The 27,677-nt window shown below is 37.0% G+C and overlaps 1 protein-coding gene across 1 annotated transcript in view; it reads left to right on the plus strand.

Annotated features, from left to right (window-relative positions):
• Positions 1–27,677, plus strand: part of LOC132097531 (solute carrier family 15 member 4-like) — a 59,960-nt gene that overhangs the window by 9,974 nt on the left and 22,309 nt on the right. The window contains exons 5-6 of the mRNA XM_059503314.1: positions 2,501–2,681; positions 15,522–15,680. Coding sequence (XP_059359297.1) covers positions 2,501–2,681; positions 15,522–15,680 — 340 coding nt within the window. The remainder of the gene's footprint in view (positions 1–2,500; positions 2,682–15,521; positions 15,681–27,677) is intronic.

Consider the following 27,677-nt stretch of genomic DNA (forward strand, 5'->3'; position numbering starts at 1 on the left):
TGTCGCTTGTTCTCTTACACACAAGGGCTTCCCCTTCTAAATGAACATGTGCTGCTGTAGATTTGTCTCGGTGGACCGCACAGCCTAAAGGGATTTCAGTGCAAAGTCTTAACAAGGCCAAACTGTGAGCTCTTAATTAGGAGATACCCATAGAGAGACACAGACACGAGTGGTAATGTGGGTGAAAATGATATGATGATAGAATGATGCAAGCCGGCAATTTCAAATGGAGAAAAAAGTATTTAAAAGTGCATGATGATGAAGGGGAGACAGCGCTTGGAGGGACATGTATAAATTACCAGTGCTTAGTCAAAGAAATGTAAATGTAATGAGGGAGCAAGCTGGAGAATTAAAAGTGTTAAAAGCATCAGTAGATTTGGGACTGACTGAAGCTGTAGAATTAAATTCAGACATTCTGACTGAGGCACACTCTCCACTTAACCGACTAATACTCTGCTGGAGGTGCAAATGTGTGTGTGATAGGCCTATGAACACCTGCAGGCATGGATGCATAATACACCTCTCTTTTTGAGCCCTGGCATCTGGTCCTCTGGCGTTGTATTTCACAGGCATTATTTGATTAACGTCAATTAAAACGTACAGATGGTGAAGTATTGTACAGGGTGTTTCAATTAATTACCCCCAATCAGATCAAGACTTGATTTGAATTGATTGGGCTGTTTTTAATTTTTGCTGAATGCATACAGCAGCGTCAAACTAAATCTGCTCATTCAGATTATCACGTCCTGTCTATGCAGGATATGAGGACACATGATTTCCTACAGTGGCCAAAGTTAAAATACCGATAATCGGAGTTAAAACTTGTCATTTGACCACACATTTGTGTCGCAACTGCTACGTGCTGTTTATGCACCCTGGATATGAATTATACCTCAAATTTTATGGCTTCTTAGTAATCAGAGTTAATGTACAAGAAAGAAAAATAAATTTGTTAAGAGTGACTCATTTCTAGAGACCAGAATATCAAAGAGACTTGTGGGTGTGGGCTTTTTTGGACTTGGGCCCGTAAGCAAGAACGGTCAGAAAGCTTTATCAACTTCATAGCAACACCCTGACATCCACCCAGAACACCACAGCAACAAGATAGACTGTGTTCTGATTGACAGTGTCCATAGTTGTTGTTCACTTGTCGTCAGATATCTGTTGAAGTTAATGTGACAAACGTGTTCATTTGGAACACCCTGCAAAGTTATCAAACATAAACAACCCTTGAGTCATGTATATTAGAGGAGTTTGAGCTATGATGGCTTACAGCAATGTACTTATGTTCATTTAATATACTTGTAGAATGCATGTAGGTGTGCTTGTATAAATGTCTTTTTTTAAAGTGCTAAACTGAGTGTTAATCGTCTGATGTTTAATATGAAAATGAACGTAGTTTACTTACATTAGATGTGTAATTTCTCTTAGTTAACCATAATCATGATGCATGTTGCATTGTGACTGTTACGCTTCACACACTTTAAATCCGCAAAAAACACATACAAACAACACCTGGGAGTAATTAAACTCTTGTTTCACTCGCTTTATTTTATTCAAACTTTAGTAAATACTGGGTTGATGTGCAAGGACCGGTGGGAAATTTCCCATTCCACTTCCTGTGAAGTGATTTATTGATGTCCCTTCAGACTGGAATTTCGAATTAAAATGGTACAATACCCTATGAAGTCCACTTTGTAAGGGCACTTATGGTAGAATAGAACACACCTGTAGTGATGCACAAAAATAAAAAACTGCCCGTCAACCACCTGAGTGACATCAGGTTTTGCATAAGCAAACCCTACTCATTTTCTTTTTCTTCAGAAATACAAAAATGTAGCTCTTTGTTAAGGGAAATGTTTTTCCTTTAACTGTCAAAATGGTCTTATATGTCCATATCATCTATGTTCCCGAATAGACTTTTAAGTGTTGCATTGGCAAACCCTACTAATTTTTATTTATTGATTGTTAGAAATGTAAAAAACTCCCGAATCCATCATTCACAAATAGTTTCGCTTTAGGTGATACACTTTTTTTCCCTGTTTGCTCAGTTTTCCATCACACATCAGTGGCATGTGAGTGGAGCAATCAGCTATTCATTATGAAACAGGTGCTCTGATGCACGCTCTTCAATCCCCATGTGATATTAAAGTACTTAACAATTGATTAATGATTTTATGGGCTGTTAAGAGACCTGTCCCTCTCTCTTACTGGATAAGTTTTACAGCCATTGACCAGCACTTACCACATGAGGGCGCTAAGGTTGCTGTAATGATTCAGTTTTCTGCTCTCTCTCTCTCTCTCTCTCTCTCTCTCTCTCTCATTCCTATGCTCTTTCAGAATTCACATTTAGACTTATACTTACTTTCTCAGTGGGGGACAAATAGAAAAGAATGAAGCACCTGAGTATTTTTAATGACCTGCATGTATCCTGGTTCCTGTTCGTTCATCCTCTAGTGTTTTGTAAACATGACTCATTGTATTCCCCTGTTGTTCCTAGAATACCTTTCGCTTCCCGGCAGCTTGGCTGACCATGTTTGATGCCGTGCTGATCCTCATGTTGATCCCCCTCAAGGATAAAGTGGTGGACCCCATGCTCAAACGCAAAGGCCTGGTGCCCTCACCTCTAAAGAGAATCGCTGTGGGCATGTTCTTTGTCATGTGCTCGGCGGTGGCAGCTGGTGAGTCAACAGCACACACTAAATGACATGTATTTAGTGTATCATCAACACACACAATAAAGATTTATGGCTGAGTCTGTGAACCTGTTCTTTTTGTTCTTCAGCTTGCTCTCTTGCCACACAAACTGTCTGTGTGCTGGTTTGTGGGGTGGAAGCTTCTTTATACATATTCACAAACTGACACTCATGTGGGAGTGTTTGAGTGTGATAACAGACATTTGCATACACATTTTAAATATATGTGTTAAATATATGTGACTGTCACGGTAGTGAGCTTTCATTTCAGACTTCATAAGGTTCATATGCTGTGTGTTCAGTTTTATGTGACATACTGTAACACACACATGCTACAAAACACTGAGACCTAAATTACACAATCATATATCCTTAACTCTAGGGCTGGGTATAGCCAGCTACTCCATGATATGATACACTTCACGATTCAGTACATCGTAACATCATAAATATGCTAATCTTGAATGAAACAGTACGTGTAAGAGAGACGTACTGCGCCACATGAGGGAGTGAATTTGTGAGGTCAGTCTGTAGCTGTTTCCTCTGAATTTGTATTGTACTGTGTCTGAAGAAGGTTCCTTCAATTGCTACTAAAGTTTGACTGATGCTATTTATCATTATTAATAGTGTTTATTCATTTAGGAATGTACAGCAACACTGATTTTTGACATTGTAATTGGATTACAGTAATAATTAAAATAATGTACTGTACACTAACTTCACCATGTTACCTGTTGGCAATAATACAATGTAAAATTTGTATAACACCTTTAGACAGTGCTTAGGTTAGTTTACAAAGCATAAACATAAATCTCACTAAATAAAAAAAAAATAAAAAATTGGGGTTGAGATATTTATGTTTTTGAAAGAAGTCAACTATGCTCACCAAGGCCGCATTTATTTGATAAAAAATACAGTAAAAACTGAAATATTATGAAGTATTATTACAATTTGAAGTAACAGTTTTCTGTATTAATATATTTTAAAGTATAGTTTACTCCTGTGATGACAAAGCTTAATTTTTAGCAGCCATTTCTCCAATCATTCTAATATTTAGCATCATTCTAATATGCTGATTTGCTGACCAAAAAGCATTTCTTACTTATCAATGTTAAAAACAGTTGTGCTTAATATTTTTGTGAAAATTGTGAAGTATTTTTTTTCAGAATTCTTGACGTATGTAAAGTTCAAAAGAACAGCATTTATCGGAACTAAATGTAAAATAAATGTAAATAAATGTTGTGTTCCTGTGGCTCAAGTGGTAGAACATTGTGTTAGGTTGTGGGTTCGATTCCCAGGGAACACATGTTAGGTAAAAACTGTTAGCCTGAATGCACTGTAAGTTGCTTTGGATAAAAGCGTCTGCTAAATGCATAAAATGTAAATATAAAATGTAAAAATAAATATTCTGTAACATTCAAAAATGTATTTACTTTTAATAACTTTAATGCATCCTTTCTTAACAAAAGTATTATAAAAAAAAAACCCTTAGTAACAGTAGTGTAGACTGCTCAGACAGTAGCACATTTGTACCATTTTGTGGGATCAGAATTTATTGTGGTTTGTGGTTGTATTCAGATGGTCTGGTGGTAAAACGGAGACACAAGTTTGGTGCAACTTCTTTTGGTGTTCAATTTCAATGGTGTGTAAAAAGTCATTGCCCTAAAGAAGAACCTGGACGATCCTCAGGAACAGAGTAGATCATGTAATGGACAAAAGTGGAACATTTTACTAGACTTGTGCCCAGTTACAGTTTGTTCGATGTGAACCAAACACTGCATTTTTAATCACAGCATTGTACATGCTACAGGCAAAACATGACAGTAAGGCATCAGTCAGTATAGTCCAGAGTGGTGCATGGATCCATCATCATGTGTCAAGCCAAAACATAATCAATGTGGAAGATAAATTGTCCAAACATGTAGTCCCTGGTGTAACACACCCAAGACAACTCACAGATCGAGCTGACAAACACTGTGACAATATTAAGAGTTTGGTGAGCTATCAATACATACACACAGACAATTGTGTCAAATTGTGTTTTCTTTGTACTCTTCACCTTATTCTGAGAAATGAGTTCATCTCAGAGAGGTTATAAGTTTTCCATTCGTCAGATAAGGTACACTGACTCCAAGATGGCAGAGATTCGATGTAGAATGACTCACCGACAAACACCCACATGCTCTTGACACGTTCACACAGACCAATGATCTCCCCTCTGTATTCTGTCACTCCTATCCAACCTTGAGCCAGCTCTATTGAACCCTGCAGAACGTGGATCGATATTCCTGCTTGTTCTGACAGTTAATATTCATACAGCCCACGGTCCTGGAAAATACCAACCTGAATCAGCGCTTTTGCTCTTTTCATTATTCTCACCTTCCCTTTTAACATATTTTTTGCAGAGGAACTTTCACTATCCACTCACTTGTTGTTTCCTTCAAGTCCCCCAAAATGAGGAATGTATCTCAAAACCTAGTGATCTATAAAACTTGATTGCCTTTTTTTGGCCATGTACGAAAGAAATGCGTAGGATTTTGGCCAAAATTAGGTATCTTCATGGCTCAACAATAAGTTTGGCCTACATCTTATTTGTTTACCTTTTTTCGTTTCTCTGATGGATTGTTGTTGCAATTTTATTTGGTTTAAATGGATTAAAATGTTAAATTTCAAGAATGATTTGTTGTAAGAAATTAGGGCTGCACGATGTGTCACTTAAGCATCGATATCGCGATGTACGAATCCACGATAGTCACATCGCAGGATGTGCGATGTAGGCTGTCGTAGTTGATACGTTATTCATTAACTGTACGGGCCATCTGCTCCCCGGCCCTTGACGAATGTGATTGGCGGATTAATTGCACAGTTTAACCATCATAGAGTGAAAGTTTATCATTTGCATGTGTTCTTATGTCCTGTCAGTTTAACAGGGCAGAGAGAGAGAGAGCGCAGAGAGAGAGAGCGCAGAGAGAGAGAGAGAGAGAGAGAGAGAGAGAGAGCATTTATAACATTTATAATGTTAATTATAAAATAGTGGAAACTTATTGGTCAAAGTTTTTTATTTTTTTTCACCTTATTAAAATAATTAAATCTAATGTTTAATAGAAAGTATTTATTTCTACCATACATTAATTAAATTTTGTTTTTGTAGTGCCATGAAAATATTGGCTGTTCAAAGCTGCATTATCGTCCCAAATGAGCCAACAGAAAAAAAGAAGAAAAAAACATTCTTAAGGTTAAGCCCTGATTTTAGATGGTAGCATAAACTTGCTAACTACAGTTTTGAGATGACCTTCACATCAGAAGTGCATATAAAGCTCTTTGAGTAGGCGGCTCACTAGATTTTTAGGTACAGCAGTCTCCAGAAACTTCAGCACTTTCCTTCCAAGTGTTTTTGGCTTGCTCGTATGTCTGTCTGAAGTTCTGTACACAGTTGATGCCTCGCTACTAAGACAACACTTTTTAAGATTGTGTCCACACATACACAAAAGTTCGAGTCACACATTGAGAGAGTCATGGAGTGCCTGTTAGGAGGTTGTAGAAGAAGACACCGTTGACAGGCCAGCAGTTTCTCATTGTTCAGTTTGACTGCGCCCAGCACTCCATTCAGTCCCCAGTCCAATTCCAGCTCTGCCCAGTGGATTAAACCGAGCTTAGTCAGCCTGACAGTGTACACTGCTTCCAGACATTGACATATTTCAGACTAAAGCGCTTTTTGAGTGAGATGAGTTTTGGGAGATGCGCTCTGGAGTGTGGGGAAAGTATGAATATTTTTCTCTCCCACCCTGTCTGTCTTTGACTCTTTAAACCACTGTCAAACTCTGCACAGTGAGGGAGAGAGAGAGTTTAGACTTTTTTTAATTCCTCATCTGTCTCAGCTGCCATCAATCTGTATAAATGTGGGTTTGTAATCATCATGAGGGATTCTTTGGTAAACAGCACAAAGTTCTGAAAAACTCAAAACAGTCAAAATATTGAGAGATTGACGTTGAGTGCTGCTTTGCTGCATGATTGCAGTTTTCAGGTGTTTACTTCAATTGATTTGCTCCCCCTTTAATATACTGGTACCTGTTGACTAAAATGACTGATGTCTGATATGGCTAGTGTAGTCCACGTCTCAGATAGAAAGAAAGATATTATCTAGGTGATCTGTAAAACAATATTTTATTTTATTTGAAAACTTATGTCAGTTCTATACAACATAATCAGTGTGAGGTTGTGCATGTGAACGTGTTCAAAATGTTAATATGACAAACTTTTCCAAATCTACCTTCTAGGTCTTTCTCAGAAGCACTCATTCTAAGGGTCTGAGATCTTGTAAACACAACATTTCCTGGTTTACTGATAAAAACCTGTGCACCCTGAAGCACTTCTGGAAATTGAGTAAAGCCAATCAATCAGATTGTAGGTTGCAGTTTTGAGAATGTGCTTGCCAATTTTGTGTGCACTAGGCAGCATACCAACATACAGTTCAAGGACTGTCTGATATAGAAAACTAATAACAGACCAGGAACTTAAAGATGTAAAAGTCTACAAAGTAATTGTTGTTTTAAAGCGGAATTTTGTGGGTTTTAGTTTTAAGGTCACCTACAAGCTAGAGTATTCCTAAAAGCAAGTACCATTTTAGCACATGTATATCTTATTCTTCTTGGAAAGCAGACTAAAACATAATAACGCATTTATCTTGTTTTCAGGGGCAACCGCACATTTTTGTCCAAGAAAATGGTCAGTCATTACCTGCTAATTCAATTTATGTCTGACATCAGGGATGCAAATTTATCACCTTTTGGGGAAATTTGCCATTTTGAATTCAAAATTGGTCATTTGTGTAATTCGTGTAGATCAGGTGAGTTTTTAAATTTTGTAGGGAAAGGGGCTTTTTACAGTATTTTTACTACCGATTCAATTCTGTATCCACTTGTAGTAAACCGCTTTTAAACGCTACTGTGTGTTTTTGCGTGCAGACTCTGGTCGCAAATGATAAAACCACACATTTTCACAACGTGTTTTTGCAAAGTTAAGTATAGCCAATCACAGGCATATCTGATGAAAGCAATGGCCAGTCAGAGATGTTTTCTGTAGGTTAGTCAGAATTCCCTCTAAACTAATATTTGTTTTTCGCAAGTTTAATTAGAGTTCTACACGCTCGCAGATTAACCTATTATAACGAGAGAGAGAGAGACAAAAAAGCATATACACTGTGTAAATAAGAGGTTGATTATGTAGTTAATAATTCATTATATTTGGAGTTTTCGCATGAGTAAGCTCAGTAAGGTGCGCTAAAAGAGGAGCCCTTTGCTCAGGTTTCTAAAAAGTTTTGTTTAAGAGTTTCGAATGTCCACGTAAACCATTTCAGGAGTAGCAAACGTATGTGTAAAATATTGCACAAGTGAATCTGCTTAATTGTTCCGCAAATCATTGCTATGATTGACAGCGAAAATAACTGTAGCACTGGTTGGAATGAACTGAATAGCTGTGCATTAAGTGATGTAGAGTTATTCAGAGTAACAAAACTACAACAGAATATATTTAGCAGCTTCTACAGTTAAAGATAAAACTTAAACCTCTCTTTATGATGTGTCCTTTTCAAGGCAGTGTTTAAAAAAATAACATTTTTAAATCTAAAGATATTTCAAAATATTCATGTCATTTCATGTTATTTTCCATCTGGATTTTTGGCACGTTTTTATATCATCTCTATGAATAAAATGTGAATCTTTAAAGTGAGTTGTACTGCACAACTGTAAAGTTAAAACATTAAGGCTTTAAGATATTGTGTGCTTTAACATGTGTTTTATTTGCTATTGAAAGACAACACTTCAGTAGATGCTCATACATGCTTTCCTGACACACATGAACAAATTCTCCTCCGAGGTCCACTTGATTCATATCGTTTACTCACATTTTTATCCTTTATGAAGCATCAAAGTTTTGGACTTTTATTGGAAGTACAGAAATCTCTCAGGGTTCATAAAAAATCTTAACTTTTGTTTTGAAGATGAATGAAAGTTTAATGGATTTTTAAAGACATGAGAGTGAATAAACTGCAGAATATTAGTTAATATAAAATGTCAATGAGAGCATAAAACCATTGATATTCAAGCAGAATTTAATAATAACCTAATTAGTACATTTCAGAATGGGATTTTAAAGATAATATTGGGTCACCACTCCTTGTCCAGTTTAAAAAAAATGGGTCCTGATGCAAAACTAGTTGAGAACCACTGTTTTAAAATGATGCAGAAGAAAATGACCTTAGTATTGCACGATAAAGCCAGAACACGCAGGAAGTCTAGTATGCAGTCCACAATACAGATGTTATCTAATAATAACCGTTGCTTTGATGTTGCCAAGAGCGGGAGGAACTCGTTGGCACACTCTTGTGGAATCAGTATGTGCAAACCATGTTCATATTACACTCTTTGTGAGTGTGTGTGTGTATTGTAGAGATCAAACTAATGAGAACCTTTGGGACTCATGCTCTCCTTCTTGAGAGAGAAAGAGAGCGTCCCATCTTTTGTACTCCCACTCAATGACATAGACTGACTCATTAATAAACTGCTACCTGATACAAGCACGGTTTAAGGATGCTTACTATGTGTGAATGTGTATGTGTGTTATGGAGAAATATTAGGCATGGTGTGTGTATATTAGAATGCATGGAGGGGTGAGTGTGTGTGTGTGTGTGTGAGAGACATAATGGGTCCCACTAATGGGGATTATTATATAGATGAGATATCTTGGGAAATGAGTCTTTTAGTGCCCCCTCATTTATACCCAGCATATAGTAATCACACTGCTCTTTCCTTTCTGGGCCCCTTCGCTCGTTCTTTTTCTTTCTTTCGAAGCCCTGCTTGATTTCACTTTTCATAGTACATCAACATACACTCACACACACACACACAGAAATGTCACCTGCGGCACACGCAACTTGAAGGTAAATTGCACGCATTCATGCAAAGAGTCAAGGATGATAAATAATAAATAATTGCAGCTTTTGATAAATAATTGCAAAGATTTTGTGACTCATCGCTTTGAATGAAACCTCAGAAGCATTAACGACAAAGAGAATGTGTATCTTCAAAGTAATTTATTTTGTTCGTAATGTGACATACAATTATGCTCATAGATTGAGAGAACATCAAATTCAAAAATTATTTGAAATGTGGACCCCAGCACAGTTCTCAGATTTTCCAAAAAAATTTTTTTCTGTTTTCCATGTGAGGGCTTGAAGAATTCAGGATAGTTTTTTTTTTTTGCCTTTTTCCTTTTTATTATTATTATTATTTTTTGGATTCCTTTCTCTCTGTATAGTGTGAATCATTCTGTAATAATATAGAAAGTAGATTGTGAAATCTACACTCCATGATTTCGCAAAAAAATATGAATGTTGTTTTAAATTGTTTTTGAGGATTGTTGTTTTCAAAGTTTTGGCATATTCAGTCACCTGTTTTCAAGTATCTGTCACTACTTTGTATAAATAGCATCTACAATAACACTGTTTGCAGGTAGTACAAAAACATACTGCTATTTTCATTTAGTGTATCTATCTATTTAAGGTTATTGCACTTAGTACAAATATAATTTAGAGTGTGATTATACATCCAGACAGCTTTGGTGATGACCTTTGACCCTTGTTCACAATCTACACAGTGCATCCAGAAAGTATTCACAGCGCTTCGCTTTTTCACTTTGTTTGTAAATTCCAAGTGTGTTTTCATGTGTCTTCAATGAGTAGAGGGTTGAGTTTGGCCACACCACCATAAAGCCCAGATCAGTGGAGTGTTGCAGTGATTTTTGTCCTTAGATTTCTCCTTTCTCCACATATGATCATGGAGCTCAACTAGAGTGAATATCAGGTTCTTGATCACCACACTAACCAAAGCCCTTCTCCATCAATTGCTCAGTTTGGCCAGGAGGCCAGCTCTGGGAAGAGTCCTGGTTGTTTCCAACTTCCATTAAAGTTAACAGAGGCTACATGCTTCTGTGAAACTTTAATGCTGCAGATATTTTCTGTACCCTTCCCCAGATCCATCTAAAGACAATTCCTTGGACTTCATGGATTGGTTTGTGCTCTGACATACACTGATTTTGTAAGTTTGCCCACTTACAAAGAAATTAAGGCTCTGTCATTTTTATGGTAAGTTTATTCTAACGTAAAGAGACAGAAAACAAAGCAAAGAAATCCAGAAAAATACAATATATAAAGGTTACAAATTTATTTGCATTTCAGTGAGTGAAATAAGTAGTGCTGGGCAACGATATTTTTATGATTGTCTGCAATTAATCGCATTGTTATATACAAAACGAATAATGCATTCAAAAGTAGTGTAGGCTGTTGTGTAGTGTAGGGAGCCTCGATCATAACATTATAACAGGAACCTTCCTATTAAAGACCTGCACGATCGCGGGACCCAACACAGCAGAGTGCGGCACGGGACAACACTTGATGGGCAGGTAGAGACTCGTGTGTCCGGGATGCAGGAGAATAGTTAGGGTGTGCTCATACTAGCCAATCTTAACCCCCAAAGCCTGGTTTGTTTAACTAGTTATCGCTCTGTTTGGCAAGTCCCTGGCTCCATTGTAAGAGGTGAGCAAGAGCGCAGTTCAGTTATATATAGATCAATGAATGTGAGCGCTAACCACGCCAGAGCCCAGATCTTCTGATACGTGCTGCATGAGTGTGCAAATATTTCTGAGCGGCAAAAGCGATAGATATGGAAAGCAGTGTTATCACGTCCCATACAACTCAAAATAATAAACCACAAAGTTAACAAAACAATGCACTATTGGAAACTTACTATTTCCCATTTATGAAGTCTTGATTACGAGCTTGTTGCATTCTTTTCTGCTAAAAATAACAGTGCACAGTGGTTTGTGAATGCTGATGCTTAGCCTAAATAATTTGATCGGGAGCAACCCCTCCTGTGACCCATGATTTGTCTGTATGTGTATTCAGAGCCAGTGAGCAATGGATTTTCATAATAATAAAAAACTGCGTTAACGTGTGATTTAAAATAATTATCGGCTTAATTAATGTGTTAACGTGATAATAACGCGTTAACTTGCCCAGCCCTAGAAATAAGAATTTCATCCCCAAGCAAAACATGAGTTAGTACTTTGTTCAGAAACCCTTGTTGACAAGCACATAGTAAGACATTTTTTTTGTAATTGGTCACCAGGTTTGCACACATCTCAGGAGGAATTTTGATCCACTCCTCTTTACAGATTTTCTCTAAACCCTTAAGGTTTCTTGTCTGTCGATTGGCAACTCGAAGTTTCAGCTCCCTCAACAGATTTTCTATAGGATTGAGGTCTGTAGACTGGCTTGACCACTCCATGACCTTAACATGATTCTTCCTGAGCTACATCTTGTTGCCTTGGTGGTATATTTCGGGTCATTGTCATGCTGGAAGACCCATCCATGATCCATCTTCAGTGTTCTGGCTGAGGGAAGGAGGTTCTCGTTCAAGATTTGATTGTACTGGACCTCGTCTTTTTGCCTCCCAATGCAGTGAAGTCCTCCTGTAGCCTTAGCAAAAAACAGTCTCAAAGCATAATGTTTCCACCTCTGTGCTTGACTTTAGGGATGGTGTTCTTGGGGTCATAGTCAGCATTTCTCTCCCTCCAAACACAGCGAGTCGAGTGAATGCCAAAGAGCTCAATTTTGGTCTCATCTGACTACTGCACTCTCTCCCAAGCCTTCTCTGAATCCTTTTGATATGCTTTTGGCAAACTTTCAACAGGCCTGTACATGTGCCGCCTTGAGCAGGGGGACCTTACTGGCACTGCAGGATTTCAGACCATTGCGGCGTAGTGTGTTACTAGTGGTTTGCTTGGTGACTGTGGTCCTAACTGCCTTAAGATCATTATCAAGCTCCTCCCGTGTAGTTTGGGGCTGATCCCTCACCTTTCTCATGATCATCCTTACCCCATGAGGCAAGATCTTGCACGGAGCTCCAGACCAAGGCATATTTAAGATAGTTGTTTTGTATTTTTTCCATTTTTGAATAATCGCACCAACAGTTGTCTCCTGCTTACCAAGCTTCTTGCTGATGGTCTTGTAGCCTATTCCAGCCTTGTGCAGATTTTTGATCTTGTCTCTTACGTCCTTTGACAGCTCTTTGTTCTTGCCCATGGTGGTGGGATCAGTTGGAATGGAAGATACAGATTGTGAGGACAGGTGTCTTATACACCTACAGTAACAAGCTGACATTAGGAGTAACTTCTTAAAGTGACAGGACTAATCTCTTCCACATGGGCACATAACCAATCTGTGGGAGCCAGAATTATTGCTGGTATACAGTGCAGATTTATATGCACTGTATATTGATGTAGTCCACTTTAAATGCTTATGTTTATAGTATGCTAATATCTGTTAAGTCAAATAACTTTCTCATGGCTTTTATGATACCACTTATTGTTACGACAATAATGCAAGAGGCATGTAAAGTTATGAGCAGATACGTATTTCATAGGATATTAGGGTGTAGTCTAATAGGATGTTCACTAAGAAAAAAAATAGAGTGGGACTGTTTTTCATTTATCAGGAATAGATTGGATTGTCAAAAATTGATTATTATTGTCTTTCTGTTGTATTTCTGTTAGATTTGTGTTTGTACGTTTATGTGCTTATACACAAGGCTTCTGCCTCCAAACTTGAGTGTACTGAAGCACTTTTAATCAGAGTCTACACAGTAGCTGAACCCAGCAGGGCTTAGGTGAGTTTTAAAATACCACTGCCAGAACCTCCTCACAACATTTACACAACATTTTCCAAACAGATGGGTGCTTGGCAGTGGTATAGCTCTGAAGCCAACCCTACCCGCAAGCACAGATGATGCCCACACACCTGGACACACTTGTTGTCCTGCACTCAGGAAGCAGCCATTTGCACAGCAAGCTGCTCCGACAACAAAGCTGCAAACACACGCGCCCGCCACACACCAGACGATGCCTTGGGGCAGTTCTACTTCTGTTCAATTCTCCAGAAATAAAAGGTTTTTTTTTTTTCAATCTGGGTTTAGTATCTCTTGGAAGTGCAGAAGAGAGGTCTGTAATCTGCAGCGGGTTGCACTTTTAGCCAAAAAGTGTTTTATTCCTGGCATCATTTGTATTCTGATCTAAATCTGACACACCACAGCCACAGATCAGAGCGGAACGCTTCTGGTTTTTGGGCGAGGGGTGGAGGGGGGAAATGAAAGATGAAAAAGACGGGAAGACTGGAAAAAAAAAGCTACTGTTTTGTTAACTGAAGCGCTTTGAGTTAGCAGCGTGCTGTAGATGCTCTGCATCACACACTGCTATTTTAAGCAAATCAAATACAAGGTCATACCCCTTCAAAATGGGAATATGTACATGTCAGTATGATGGAGGAATCCCACGAGGAGTTATCTGAATGGCACCTGCAACATGGTTATTATTGGATCAAGCTCTTAGATAGTCCAGGCTGACAATCTCTGCTCCACTCTGATTACCTGCTAAACCCAGCTGCCTGGTATAATTTTGTGTTTGGGAGATAAGCTGTTTTTGACCTGTGTGAAGCGCTGGCATTGACCTGACACTTAATCCATTAATGGACTCTTCATACTTTTTTCATTCACGGTTACATGCACTTACTCTCTAAACATCCACACATGTATTTGATACCAATCTAACACTCTGACACTGGGCTGGAAACACACATGCACACACATGCTCAAAACCTAGTTTTTTAGTGACTGCTGCCAATTTTTAGAAAGCACGTGCTCAATAGTTGATTTATTGCTGATGTGTATATACAATGAAAGTTTATGTTAAAATATGTAAATACAATTATTTACATTTATTATTAAATAGTTTGAAGTTGTTTTTTTATTAATGTTTTTGAAAGATGTCTCTTATGCTCACCAAAGTAGCATTTATTTTATAAAAATACAGTAAAAACAGTAGTACTGTAAATATTTTTACTGTTTAACATAACTTGTTTGTGTTTTATTTTAAAATAGAATGTATATTTATATACAATTGCAAAACTAGATTTTCAGCAGCCAGTCTTCAGTGTCACGTGATCTTTCAAAATAATTCAATTCAGAGTATTTGCTGATCAAGAAACATTTCCTCTTATTATCAGTGTTGAAAATAAATTACTTTTTTTTTTTTTTTTTTTCATTTTAGGATTTTTGATGAACAGTTCAAAGAATGCATTTTTTCATTTAATGTTAGTTTTTTAGTCTTTACTGTCACTTTGGATCAATTTAATGAGACATTTCTAAACACAAGTATTACTTTCTTTAAAAAATAAAAGAATAAATACACATAATAATAAGTGACCACAATCCTTAAATGGCATTTTTGTGAGTGTGTGTGTGTATATATATATATAACATTATCCTGTTCTATAACTTTCTTTCTTCTTTAATGTTCTTTAAGTGAACTTACAAATCTGTATATTTGTCAAGCAGAATTTCAGTTTTAAAAATATCAAAGTAATATAGTACAATTTAATTATAACACATGTGCACACATTTTTTCATATTTGAAAACACAAAATATATATCATCCTTTGATCTATCAGTAGATTTTGGAATACAGCAAGGAAGAACTAACGCTTCTGTTAATTTACAATGAAGACAAAATACTTAAATATTGAGTAAATTTATCTCCCTGGTATTATATATAGGCTAAAATCTAAAATACACAAAGGGCCTGATTCTTCACTGATGTCTTTGATTATTACAGAAAGGTCTTGATATGCTTCTGTTTATTTTAAATGTTGCCAGTGTGATTCTGGACTCTCATAATGTATTTATTCATTTGAATCTGTTATCTTCTTGCCCCTCTCAGGCATTTTAGAGACAAAGAGGCTAGACATTGTCCACACACAAGATCCCATCCCACAGACTCTTGGTGGAGCTACCTACTATGCAGCCGATCTACCCATATGGTGGCAAGTGCCTCAGTACATCCTCATTGGTGTCAGCGAAATCTTTGCTAGTATTGCAGGTAGGTGGTCATTTGCAAAACACTGCTGAATACACACACAAAACTCTCAACTTCACAAACAGAGCTTATGAAGTGACCATGTTTCGAATTTTTGAAATGTTTCTTGCATCAAAAACATTGTGCTAAATTTATTGAATGAGTGTTTGCTTCTGTACCTTTCAGACTGCTTAATGTAAATGACCACTGTTATGATTAACTAGCCTCTTCACATTTGATCCAGAAGTCTGAATACGATTAGGTGTTGATATGTAAACATGGACAGTCAACCTTCATGTGTTTTACAGCAGCATGCCAACACTATTCATTGGTGTATTAAAATTGATGTTCTCCAGGAAATGGCCCTTTTTAAATTTAGTGGTTCCTGAGGTGAGACTGGAAAGACTTTTGAGAGGCGACGATCATGATAAGAAAAATCTACAGCACATTTATGCTGATATTTTGATTGTAGAATTTAGTTTCTCATCAACTAAGATGCAAGGAATGAATAACTCGTCCAGATGAGTAAACATACAGCATTGTTTTAAAATGAGTGTGTCTTTTGTGTGCCTCCAGCTCTCGGTCTCCTCTGTGTACTATAGAGTTTTTTCCATAGGATCATTCATCTGTCCTAATGACCACGGTAATCAATGCGTGTCCTTTTAAAAACTGCAGTAAACTCCTATCTGCCTTGCCTTTGTGTAGTAGCTCTTGTCTGAGCGGTTGCTGAAATTGCTTGCTAAGGAATCCATGGCTGTATCAATCAGGACTGATCGATCTGGGCTTGGCGATACATTATTGCAGTTGCGCAGTTAAGACGGCCAGGGAAAACATCTTGGTCCTGCTGGAATACACTAAGAAAATATCAAGAGAGTCTCAAGCAAGTGGGCTTGAGATTAATGAGAAAATAGATGAAAGGAAACTAAATCCCCTAACACAGCGTTTGTAAGAAAAATTGTGTGGACCTCCTATTACTACCTTCACTGCTGAGATCTAGAGTAATTACAGCAATTTCTGTCATGATGAGAATCTTAAAGGGGTCATTGAATGCTACATGCACAAGTGGTTTGAACTGAAATGTCTGTTGGCAGTGTGTTTACACAACCACCCTATAATGATAAAAATTCACCCAGGGGTTTTTTTTTTTCATCTACTAAAATCTTTACCGCTTCCTCAAATCGAGCCGATCACAGATGTCTGTCTTTATGACGTCACACAGACAGGCCCCTCCCACGATAGTTTGATTGACAGTTGCGTTTCAGCACAGGCTGGACTGGCGTCTTACCTTAGACCCGACCTGAGTGAGCTGTCATCAGTCCGCCGTTGTTTCAGCGCCAGACCAATTGTAGACTAGTATATCTCCTAAGCGATTGAGGTGTTTCGACATCTGAGCCAGTGAAGACGCAGCGGATTACATTTGTTTCTGAAGGGAATGCGCCCCTGATCTAAATAAATGCGACTATGTTCGTGCAAATCATTTGTGGTCCAGCTTCACCAACAGAAAAAGTGATTATAAAGTTTTTTTTAATGAATCTTTGCAAATCGCCATTCCAAATAATGTGCTAATTAGCAAGTTTCACGATAAATGTGGCTAAAGTAAATAGTCTATCTGAGAGCGGCTCGGAAGAGAGGGGGGCGGGTCAGCAGAGCTCATTTGTATCTAAAGGACAATGCTACAAATTGGCTTTTTTGATGGGGTAAAAAGGTGTCTTTTAAACTACCATTGAGAAATTTTAACCAATCTATGTTGGTTAAAATTAATTGTTGGTAAGACCCTAAAGCAGGGGTCATCAACTATATTTGTCAAAGGGCCAGAATTTTTCTCTGCAGACACTGTAAGGGCCAGATACTCGTAATATAAAATAAAATTCGAATTGTATCCTAATATGTTATTATTTGATATACTAATTCTAATTCCAAATTTATGTTATTTTTTTACATCTTACCTGTACTGCAGCAAGCTACCAGGGGGGCGATAGCGATATTTTAGGCTTCATATTTGTGAGGCTGTCAAGCTGTCCATCACTGTCACATGCAGGTCGTAGTTTGTGGAGAACACTAGAAGAAAGGCCTTCTGAATATATTTGAAAGAAAAATGACACTCTCAAAGAGCCTTAAGCGAAAAGTTGATTCATAGAACCGTAGTTTTAATGAAGAATGGACTGATACGTACGTATTCATGCCTACAGTTAGAAATGCTGTACCTGTGTTGCTTTTTTTCCCTGTTAGATTTAAAAATAAATAAATATGGAACGGACCCGAATATTCGTTCGGTGGGTTGGTATTCGATTTGAAAATTTGACAATCGAATATTTTTTTTTTTGCACACTGGGATCCCCCGCGAAACGGTTCTCATTCCCCCTTGAATAAGTCCGGTGAGACACTGGCTGTGTGAGCGTCTCAGCTGCGTGGCGGGTCCGTTTTTATTTCGGCTCCCATATTTAACAGGTTGGAGTTTGCACACTGAGACACGTGTCTCAGGCGCGCTCGAACCAAACGGAAAACGCACGCATGCTAGAAATAGAACCGACGCGTTTCCAACGGGAGTGTTCTCTGGCTAGAGCACAGAACAGCGGAGTTTGTAGGCTATGGACCAGTGCATGTCTGAGCTTGTGTTTTGTTGCTTTGACATTGTGGAAAATAGAGTAGCTAATAGAAACAAAATGTATTAGCATTTTTACCCGTCTAAATTAATCTCGTTTTTCTTTATTTAAATTTTGTTTTTTCTTTATTTAAATTTCGTTTTTCTTTATTTAAATTTAGTTTTTCTTTATTTAAATTTAGTTTTTTCTTTATTTAAATTTCGTTTTTTCTTTATTTAAATTTTGTTTTTCTTTATTTAAATTTTGTTTTTTCTTTATTTAAATTTTGTTATTCTTTATTTAAATCTACCCTTACTGTGCCAATTTGTTAGTCAGAAAAATATTAGACTACCTTAAAAGTATTGCTTAATTTAACAGATCTGTGTGTGTGCGTTTTATATCACTAGTGCAGTGTCCGTTCTTGGAGCAAGCCCTGCATGCGTGAGGTGCGCCGCTTCCCGCTCGCGCTGTTCTGAGTGACTGTAGTTTACTAAAAGTTTATTAATTCTGAATGTGTCGCGTCTAGCGTGTCCATCTATATTGCACCAAATGCGACACTGCACTCCCTTGTGAAGTCGATTGGATGAACGGTTCTCGAAATAATAAAAATGCAAACGGACATACAGACACAGATTCCTGCCTTTATTAGAGAGAAAAATATGTACAGCCCCTCTCTCCGAAGCTTCGAATAGTAGATGTTCATTACTACCGAAGCTCAAAAAATGGTATTCGGACCAGCCCTAAACTTTTTCCTCTTACAAGGCTATTCCTGAATTCAGTATTATTCTGGGGGCCGGATGGAAATCTCTGGTGGGCCGGATTTGGCCCGCGGGCCGCCAGTTGACGTTGCATGCCCTAAAGAATCATCAACTTGTGGAAAATAGACATCCGATGACCCCTTTAAATTTAATTTGGATTCCACTTAATACCTCTGATTGAGTGATCTTTTTAAGACTGATGAGTTTAAGATTAATTGGTGAGTTTAAAGATTCATCAGTTCAGAAGAGTCATCAGTTAGCGAACCAAGCTACACTGGTCGCACTGAATGTTTGCTGTTGTTAAAATAAAAAACAAAAACAAAAAAAACACAGATTAAACAGATTCTGAGTAAGGTTATCGAATCCCAGCTGAGTTTCCTTATGATGGTCATTTTCTAGAGTTTTACAGGTTGCAGTTATGCATGGCACTTTTCTTATTTGTGTTTGCTGTATCAGCCCTATATTTACCGCTGGTTATGTGTGCACCTGTCTGTTGTCCAAACAAATTTTCACACAGGTTGGCAATATTCTTTTCTCCCTAAACACACAGCTGTGTTCATTTCGAACCTTCAGTTTCTCTTCCAAGGTCATGTTCAAATATGCTTGTTTTCCTCTTAGATACACACCACACCGGTAATTTCACACCCATTTCACGCACAAGTAAATCAAAGGCTGCTCGTCCCCCCTCTTAGCCTTTATGAACCAACAAGACTAATAAGTAGCATTTGGCAAAGGCAGTGGAAAAACACTCTCCCTTCATGCTGAATTGTAGAGAACACAGTACTGATTACTGGATTTCTTCTCTACCCCCTTAGATGAGGTGTTTCAAATCAGATCGTCACCCATGGCTTATGTTGCTTCTAATAACAGGATGTTTTTTTTTTTTCAGTCAGGATGATCCTTCAAGGACTTTTAAGGTCTTTGATAGAAGACTATGAGAGAGAGGCAGCATTCCCAGTAATCTTTTTCGGTCCTGTTTTTTACGATCTGTTAATTTAGTCTTTTAAATATCAGGTAATTTAACTATTTTAATGATGGTCAGGTTAGTTCCTGTTGTATAATGTCATGTTGTTCAACTCCCTGAATTATTCAGAATTTTTGTAAAATCAGAAATCAAATAAATAATTCATAGACATAGTGTTTGTAAAATATACTTTTTATCTTGGAAAAAAAAAAAAAAAAACATTCTTGAAAATGCTGCGAACTCAGAAATGAGTTTAGGTTCAAATGCAGCAGGGTTCCCCAGGGTTATTAAAAAAAAAATTGACGTCTGAAATTTGAATCCACTAATTTTAGGGCTGTTAAAATGTCTTAAATATGCAGATTTTTTCCTGGTTGGCATGAAATTTTCAGAGGAGGTCTTAAATCTGAAAAATATGGCCATTTAGTGCAACTTGATGTTGTTACACCTTGTTTATATATGTGGCATTTTGGACACTTATGATTTGTTACAGAATGAATCCACATTTAGTTTGACTCACTTTAGTTCAGTGACCCATTTATTAAGTCAATCACTTGCTTCATTCCTAAACAAACAAATCAGCCATTTGAATTAATCTGTGAAGCAAATGACTCACTCAGCTCACTCATTAAGACACTTGCCGTGTCCCTGTTTGCCGACTTGAACTATGCTCTTAAAACATGTACTCTCTGTGAAAAAAAGTACATACTTTTGAGTTTTTAACAGAATTGTAGGCAAGCTTTGGGACATGCTACTTCATCTTGACTGTGTCGTGCTCTGTTGTGTTGCATGCATCCTGTCACCATTTAAACTGCGCTGTCAATCATCTTGTCACAGTTAACATCATCAACATTTCATTTCCTGACGCAATGGAGAGAAATGAAGTCGCACGTAAATCTGCCAGTCGTGCCTTTCTTTCCAAGAATTCTCCTCAGGTGTTTACATAATGATGCTTTTAAGACTTGTTGACCAAACGTATCATTGTAAAAGTTAATAATGTTGTTGGAGATTAAATATAATGTGTATAACATTAAATAAATAGTTTTTTATTAGGTTAGATTTAAATTATTAATTACTCAATCCCATTTGTCTGTTTGACCACTGGTCTGTAATATCCACCATGTTGGTAGTTTTTTAACACTTTCTGATTGTGTTTGTGATTCTAATTGAATCCTTGTCCAACATGAAATGTGTTGTGGGCAACATTACCCATTAGAGTTAGCAGGGATCTGCACTTTGAATTCCCATAGGAAATGTAATATATCCAGATACTTTTGGGATATTTATTTCAACATACTACAGTTTGGGACACTCTAATTCTAATTGTAAATACTATTTAGGACAGATTTTATTTTATTTTTATTAAGAAAAATCACTTCCCTAAATGATTTAGAACAAGCTCATAGCATTATTTCTGCAATTGTAAATGCAGTGACAAAAACTACAAAAATATTGTCTAATTATTGTTACCAACAAAATCCCTGAAAATTTCAAGGACATTTTTTTTTTTAATAGCACCACACCCCTTGTGTACAGTATACATTTTAATCTCTTTATTCAAATTTATTTCTTAAATTTTTAAAAAGGTCCTTAAATCTTTAAATTTACTTAAAATGTGCAGGAACCCTGTACAGTATCTTTAACAGTAAAACAGGAAAACAGAACTGAGCTCATTGGCAAATACAAATGTACAAGACCTGACCATGGTTACTGCAAGGTTGCTTTAAAGTTATTCTAACGTTTCTCTAATGTGAACTGATTTTAATTTACTTGATGGTAATTTAGTGTTCGTTTGGTGGTTCTGTGTTGCAGTGGTAATTTTAATAAATTGATATACATAGATGATACTATAATGTAATGTTTCTTTTATGAAATTCTAAACCAGTAAAGCAATTTCCTAACCAATCCAGAAAGAAACATCTCAGAATTTTGAACAGTACTGTGGTACTGCAAAAAAAGTTACACCACAAGACATTTTTAGAATCAATACATTTAAATTTAAAAAGTTCCAGCATGAATACAAAGAGCACATTTCTATGAACTAGGTTTTTAATATACTTCCTTTTTAGACACTCTTATTTGTAATTGACCAGGTTTCCAATGTCAAACACTGCTTGTTTGAATGCAGCCTAAATTTAAATATACCTGCCTTTTTTTGTACTTATACCCCCAAAGGACACCTTCCCCCTTTGAGACTCTTGTTCTTAGGAACAACTTTGTGCACATCTCATGTATATGATTTTCAACCAGAAACATTCTGGTTCACAAAGTTGAATATCAGCATTTGCCCTCTTTTTTGTTATCACAGCGGCCCACTCCAAAAGAAACAAGCGGCATCTTTTGTTTTCCCTTTCTCTTTCTTCTACTTTCTTGTGGGGATAGTTGTTGTCCCTAACAGTTAACATCTTCATTTCATTTTTTATCTGCGGATCCCAAAAAATTGAAAGAAAAGAGGCGCAGTGCTGTTGAAATAATATGTCCATGGTGGACGTAGCAGCCTCTGATTGAATTTCCAACAGAATGGGCAGATGGGGAAGGCTAAGTGTAATCTTCCGCTCCTCCATCACGTCTCCAGAGGTTCGAGTATTGTGGAAAAGTTATAAGACGCTATCTGCACAGGCGCTTTTTAAACCCGAAGAGAGCCATCAAGCTATGAGAATCAATACAAGAGGCAGCCCGCCGCTTCATGATCACAAACAGCTGTGAAATGATAGAAAAATTGGAGAGGTGCGAAGACTGCATCAAAAATATTAAGATTAAAGATGCTGAATAGCATGTCACCCACTGAAATGAAGATAAATTTAGCTTTCTCATTTTCTTGAGTAGTCCTTTTACCTCTGAACATGATTGGGAAGATGGTCATGGCTAGGGATTGTTTGACGCAGTGTGAATTCTTCTATGAACATCCATCATGTAGCACAATATAGGTTTTGCATATGATTTTGGCCTGTACATTTTGGGAATGTATATAAAATAAGAAAAATTCATCTTTTTTGAGAAGGAACGCAGCATGCTAATTCACATAGTTTATCCAGAAGCTCAGCTGCAGGACATTTATTCGTCAAAACAAAATATCTTGGTTTCAGCTTTTTTGGGGAGAAAAAAATTTCTCAAGTCCTTCAGGCAAGCAGACTAAGATTTAATGTGACTGCAACAGCAGCTAAACACAGGTTTATCTCCGATAACTTGTCTGTGCGGCGATGTGCTGACACACTTTTCGTAGTCAGCTCTCTCCATCTCACCCCAGGTCTCCAGTGTCCCAGCCCTCCCATGAAATGCAAATGGCTTCTGATAGCGCAGAGGACCCTTAAAATATAGCCTCAATGCGCCATCCCTACCCCTGGGGAACCTTCAGGAAATTGGATGACAAGAAATGTGACAAATGTCTCTGGAAAGTTCCCTCCTCTGGCCCTATTCTGTTCGAATAAATCCTTTTTAATGGACTCCACTGCCAGCTCGCTTTGTCGTGGGCTTTTGGATGGCAGCGGAAGCCAAGTTGATTCTGATTTTTCACATTTTTGTAGACACACTTGCACGCACACACACACACATACACACACTACCTGCGGGAGATGTGTGTGGACTGCAGTTGAGGGGACAGACATAAAACCTGATTCTTTTTTTCTCCACTGGGAATTTTAATTATATATCATTCTCTCTGAAAAATGTTAAAGTCTAATGATTTTTCAGAGAAAGAAAAATCGCCTGCTGCCTGGCTTTGCAATGGGGAAAAATGAAAGCAGAATATTTTAAGTTAAACTTTTTTTTCTTGCTTTTGAATAATTCAGCTCTGAAGTTAGAAAAGGTCAAGTCTTATCATTTATTTTTCTTCTCGTGTGATATTGTGAACGGTTGTGTCATTAGACTCTTGTTGCCAATGCTCACGACATCGAGACACCTTATGGACCCTTACTTTCACTCTGCTGCTTAAAGGGTTAGTTCACCCAAAAATTAAAATGTAAATTTAGGGTTTTATTTTTATGGATGGGTGCTATTTATTTAACTTCTTGTTGACTGATGCAGTGCAACACCTGCTGAGTGCCAGTAAACAGCTTGAAAGATCAAATACAATTTTTAATACAACTCCGACTGGATTCGTCTGAAAGAAAAAAGTAATATTTTTTAAAAGTCACACCTTCGATGACTTGAGGGCAAGTAATTTATGGGCCAATTTTAATTTTTGGGTCATCTGACCCTTTAACAAAAGCAAAGCAAGGCTTTTGCATTGGGGTTCGTTAATTAATAAATCCACTAAACTCTGGCTTTCATCACTTTGTTCGACACGAGCCGCTTTGAATTCCACATGGAAGAGCAGTATTATGAGTTTGGAAGGTAGCGAGAAAGTGAGCAATATATTCAGGAAAAAATGAAAATGGTAAAAACAAACTAAAGAGGAAACTTGCAAAGGTCTTGCAACTGTATATATATATATATATATATATATATTTATATGTGTATATATATATATATATATATATATATATATATACAGTCGTGGCCAAACGTTTTGAGAATTACATAAATATTGGAAATTGGAAAAGTTGCTGCTTAAGTTTTTATAATAGCAATTTGCATATACTCCAGAATGTTACGAAGAGTGATCAGATGAATTGCATAGTCCTTTTTTGCCATGAAAATTAACTTAATCCCAAAAAAACCTTTCCACTGCATTTCATTGCTGTCATTAAAGGACCTGCTGAGATCATTTCAGTAATCATCTTGTTAACTCAAGTTTGAATGTTGATGAGCACAAGGCTGGAGATCATTATGTCAGGCTGATTGGGTTAGAATGGCAGACTTGACATGTTAAAAGGAGGGTGATGCTTGAAATCATTGTTCTTCCATTGTTAACCATGGTGACCTGCAAAGAAACGCGTGCAGCCATCATTGCGTTGCATAAAAATGGCTTCACAGGCAAGGATATTGTGGCTACTAAGATTGCACCTAAATCAACAATTTATCATCAAGAACTTCAAGGAAAGAGGTTCAATTCTTATAAAGAAGGCTTCAGGGCGTCCAAGAAAGTCCAGCAAGCGCCAGGATCATCTCCTAAAGAGGATTCAGCTGCGGGATCGGAGTGCCACCTGTGCAGAGCTTGCTCAGGAATGGCAGCAGGCAGCTGTGAGCACATCTGCACGCACAGTGAGGCAAAGACTTTTGGAAGATGGCCTGGTGTCAAGAAGGGCAGCAAAGAAGCCACTTCTCTCCAAAAAAAACATCAGGGACAGATTGATCTTCTGCAGAAAGTATAGTGAATGGACTGTTGAGGACTGGGGCAAAGTCATATTCTCCGATGAAGCCCTTTTCCGATTGTTTGGGGAATCTGGAAAAAGGCTTGTCCGGAGAAGAAAAGGTGAGCGCTAGCATCAGTCCTGTGTCATGCCAACAGTAAAGCATCCTGACACCATTCATGTGTGGGGTTGCTTCTCATCCAAGGGAGTGGGCTCACTCACAATTCTGCCCCAAAACACAGCCATGAATAAAGAATGGTACCAAAACACCCTCCAACAGCAACTTCTTCCAACAATCCAACAACAGTTTGGAGAAGAACAATGCATTTAAGTGGCTCGGGGACCAGAATGTTGAAATTTTGGGTCCATGGCCTGGAAACTCCCCAGATCTTAATCCCATTGAGAACTTGTGGTCAATCCTCAAGACAAACTCCAAGAAGTGATTATGAAAGAATGGGTTGCTATCAGTCAGGATTTGGCCCAGAAGTTGATTGAGAGCATGCCCAGTTGAATTGCAGAGGTCCTGAAAAAGAAAGGGCAACACTGCAAATACGGACTCTTTGCATAAATGTCATGTAATTGTATATAAAAGCCTTTGAACCGTATGAAGTGCTTGTAATTATATTTCAGTACATCACTGAAACAAAGATCTAAAAGCAGTTTAGCAACAAACTTTTTGAAAACTAATATTTATGTAATTCTCAAACTTTTGGCCACGACTGTATATATATATATATATATATATATATATATATACATATATATATATATATATATATATATACATATATATATATATATATACATATATATATATATATATATATATATATATATATATATATATATATATATATAAATATATATATATATGTATATATATATATATAAATATATATATATATGTATATATATATATATATATATACATATATATATATATATATACATATATATATATATTTATATATATATATATACATATATATATATAAATATATATATATATGTATATATATATATATAAATATATATATATATGTATATATATATATATATATATACATATATATATATATATATATACATATATATATATATTTATATATATATATATATATATATATATATATATATATATATATATATATATATATATATATATATATATATATATATACAGTACAGACCAAAAGTTTGGACACTCCTTCCCATTCAAAGAGTTTTCTTTATTTTCATGACTATGAAAATTGTAGATTCACACTGAAGGCATCAAAGCTATGAATTAACACATGTGGAATTATATATGGAATTATATACATAACAAAAAAAGTGTGAAACAACTGAAAATATGTCATATTCTAGTTTCTTCAAAGTAGCCACCTTTTGCTTTGATTACTGCTTTGCACACTCTTGGCATTCTCTTGAAATGCCTGAAATGGTCTTCCATAACTATATATATATAAATTAGTTTAAGAGACTTATTTTGAAGACATTTAATGGCAGTTGCTGCCAGTGGTGTTTGTTACAAATCATTAGGGATCCTTCACGTGTGTCATGTAAAAAGTACCTTTTATATTCAGATTTACATATGTATGTACTATAGTATTTAACCCAAAAATTTTAATCCAGTGATTTTAGAAAACCAGAGCTCTTGACATTTTCTCAGTCTTCATTGATTTTGAGCAGTTGCTGTTGTTTTAATAGTGTTTCTTGAGCCCTGGGCTTCTCAAGCATCTGATCGCTGTCGTCTAAGGAGGCAGACACAGTCTTCATGACACAAACAGCACTTAGAAAAGGTCAGCCATGCTTGCAGACAGCTATAAACACTGTAATAGAGCAGTCGAGTTCCTTCATCTCTTTTTTCTTTCCGCCCCTCCTGCCTCCACATCTCCTAATGTGCATTTGTTTCAGAGGAGCATGAGCGTGGGATTGTGGGACGGGATTATATGATCTCTTTTGCTTTGTTTGTTGAAGGACCTACCTCTTCTTTTTAGCTGTTTTTACCCTTGTTCTCTCTCTCTCTCTGCTCTCTCTCTCTCTCTTTCTCTCTATCCATCCATCTATCAGAGAAGATTCATGGCCTAACCAGGCTCAGTAAACGAGTCTGACAGTTGTGCCCACAAGCCATAATTTTTAAAATGACAAGTTTGAGATGCCATGAAATTATCAATGTCAGCCAGCAGGCTGGCACCACTCAGGGTTAAAAAGAGATTTGATCTTTTCTTTCTCCTTTCTACATCCTCAATTTTTTTTTTAACTGCTTCCATCTTTTCTTTCCTCCACTCAGCTTCCTTCTTGTACTACTTTTTATCCCTTTTATTCCCCCGTCTCTTGCAGTAAACATTTAAGGATGTGTGCTGATGTTGGCAGTTGAGTAGGTGTTTCTGAGTCATTCAGACCTTCAGCTGAGTGCTACGGATGTATGGATACACACACATCCATACACACATACACATTCACCTCCAGACATGTTATAAGGATTTAAT

Source organism: Carassius carassius, chromosome 21 (assembly GCF_963082965.1).
Source record: "Carassius carassius chromosome 21, fCarCar2.1, whole genome shotgun sequence".
Lineage (NCBI taxonomy): Eukaryota > Metazoa > Chordata > Actinopteri > Cypriniformes > Cyprinidae > Carassius > Carassius carassius.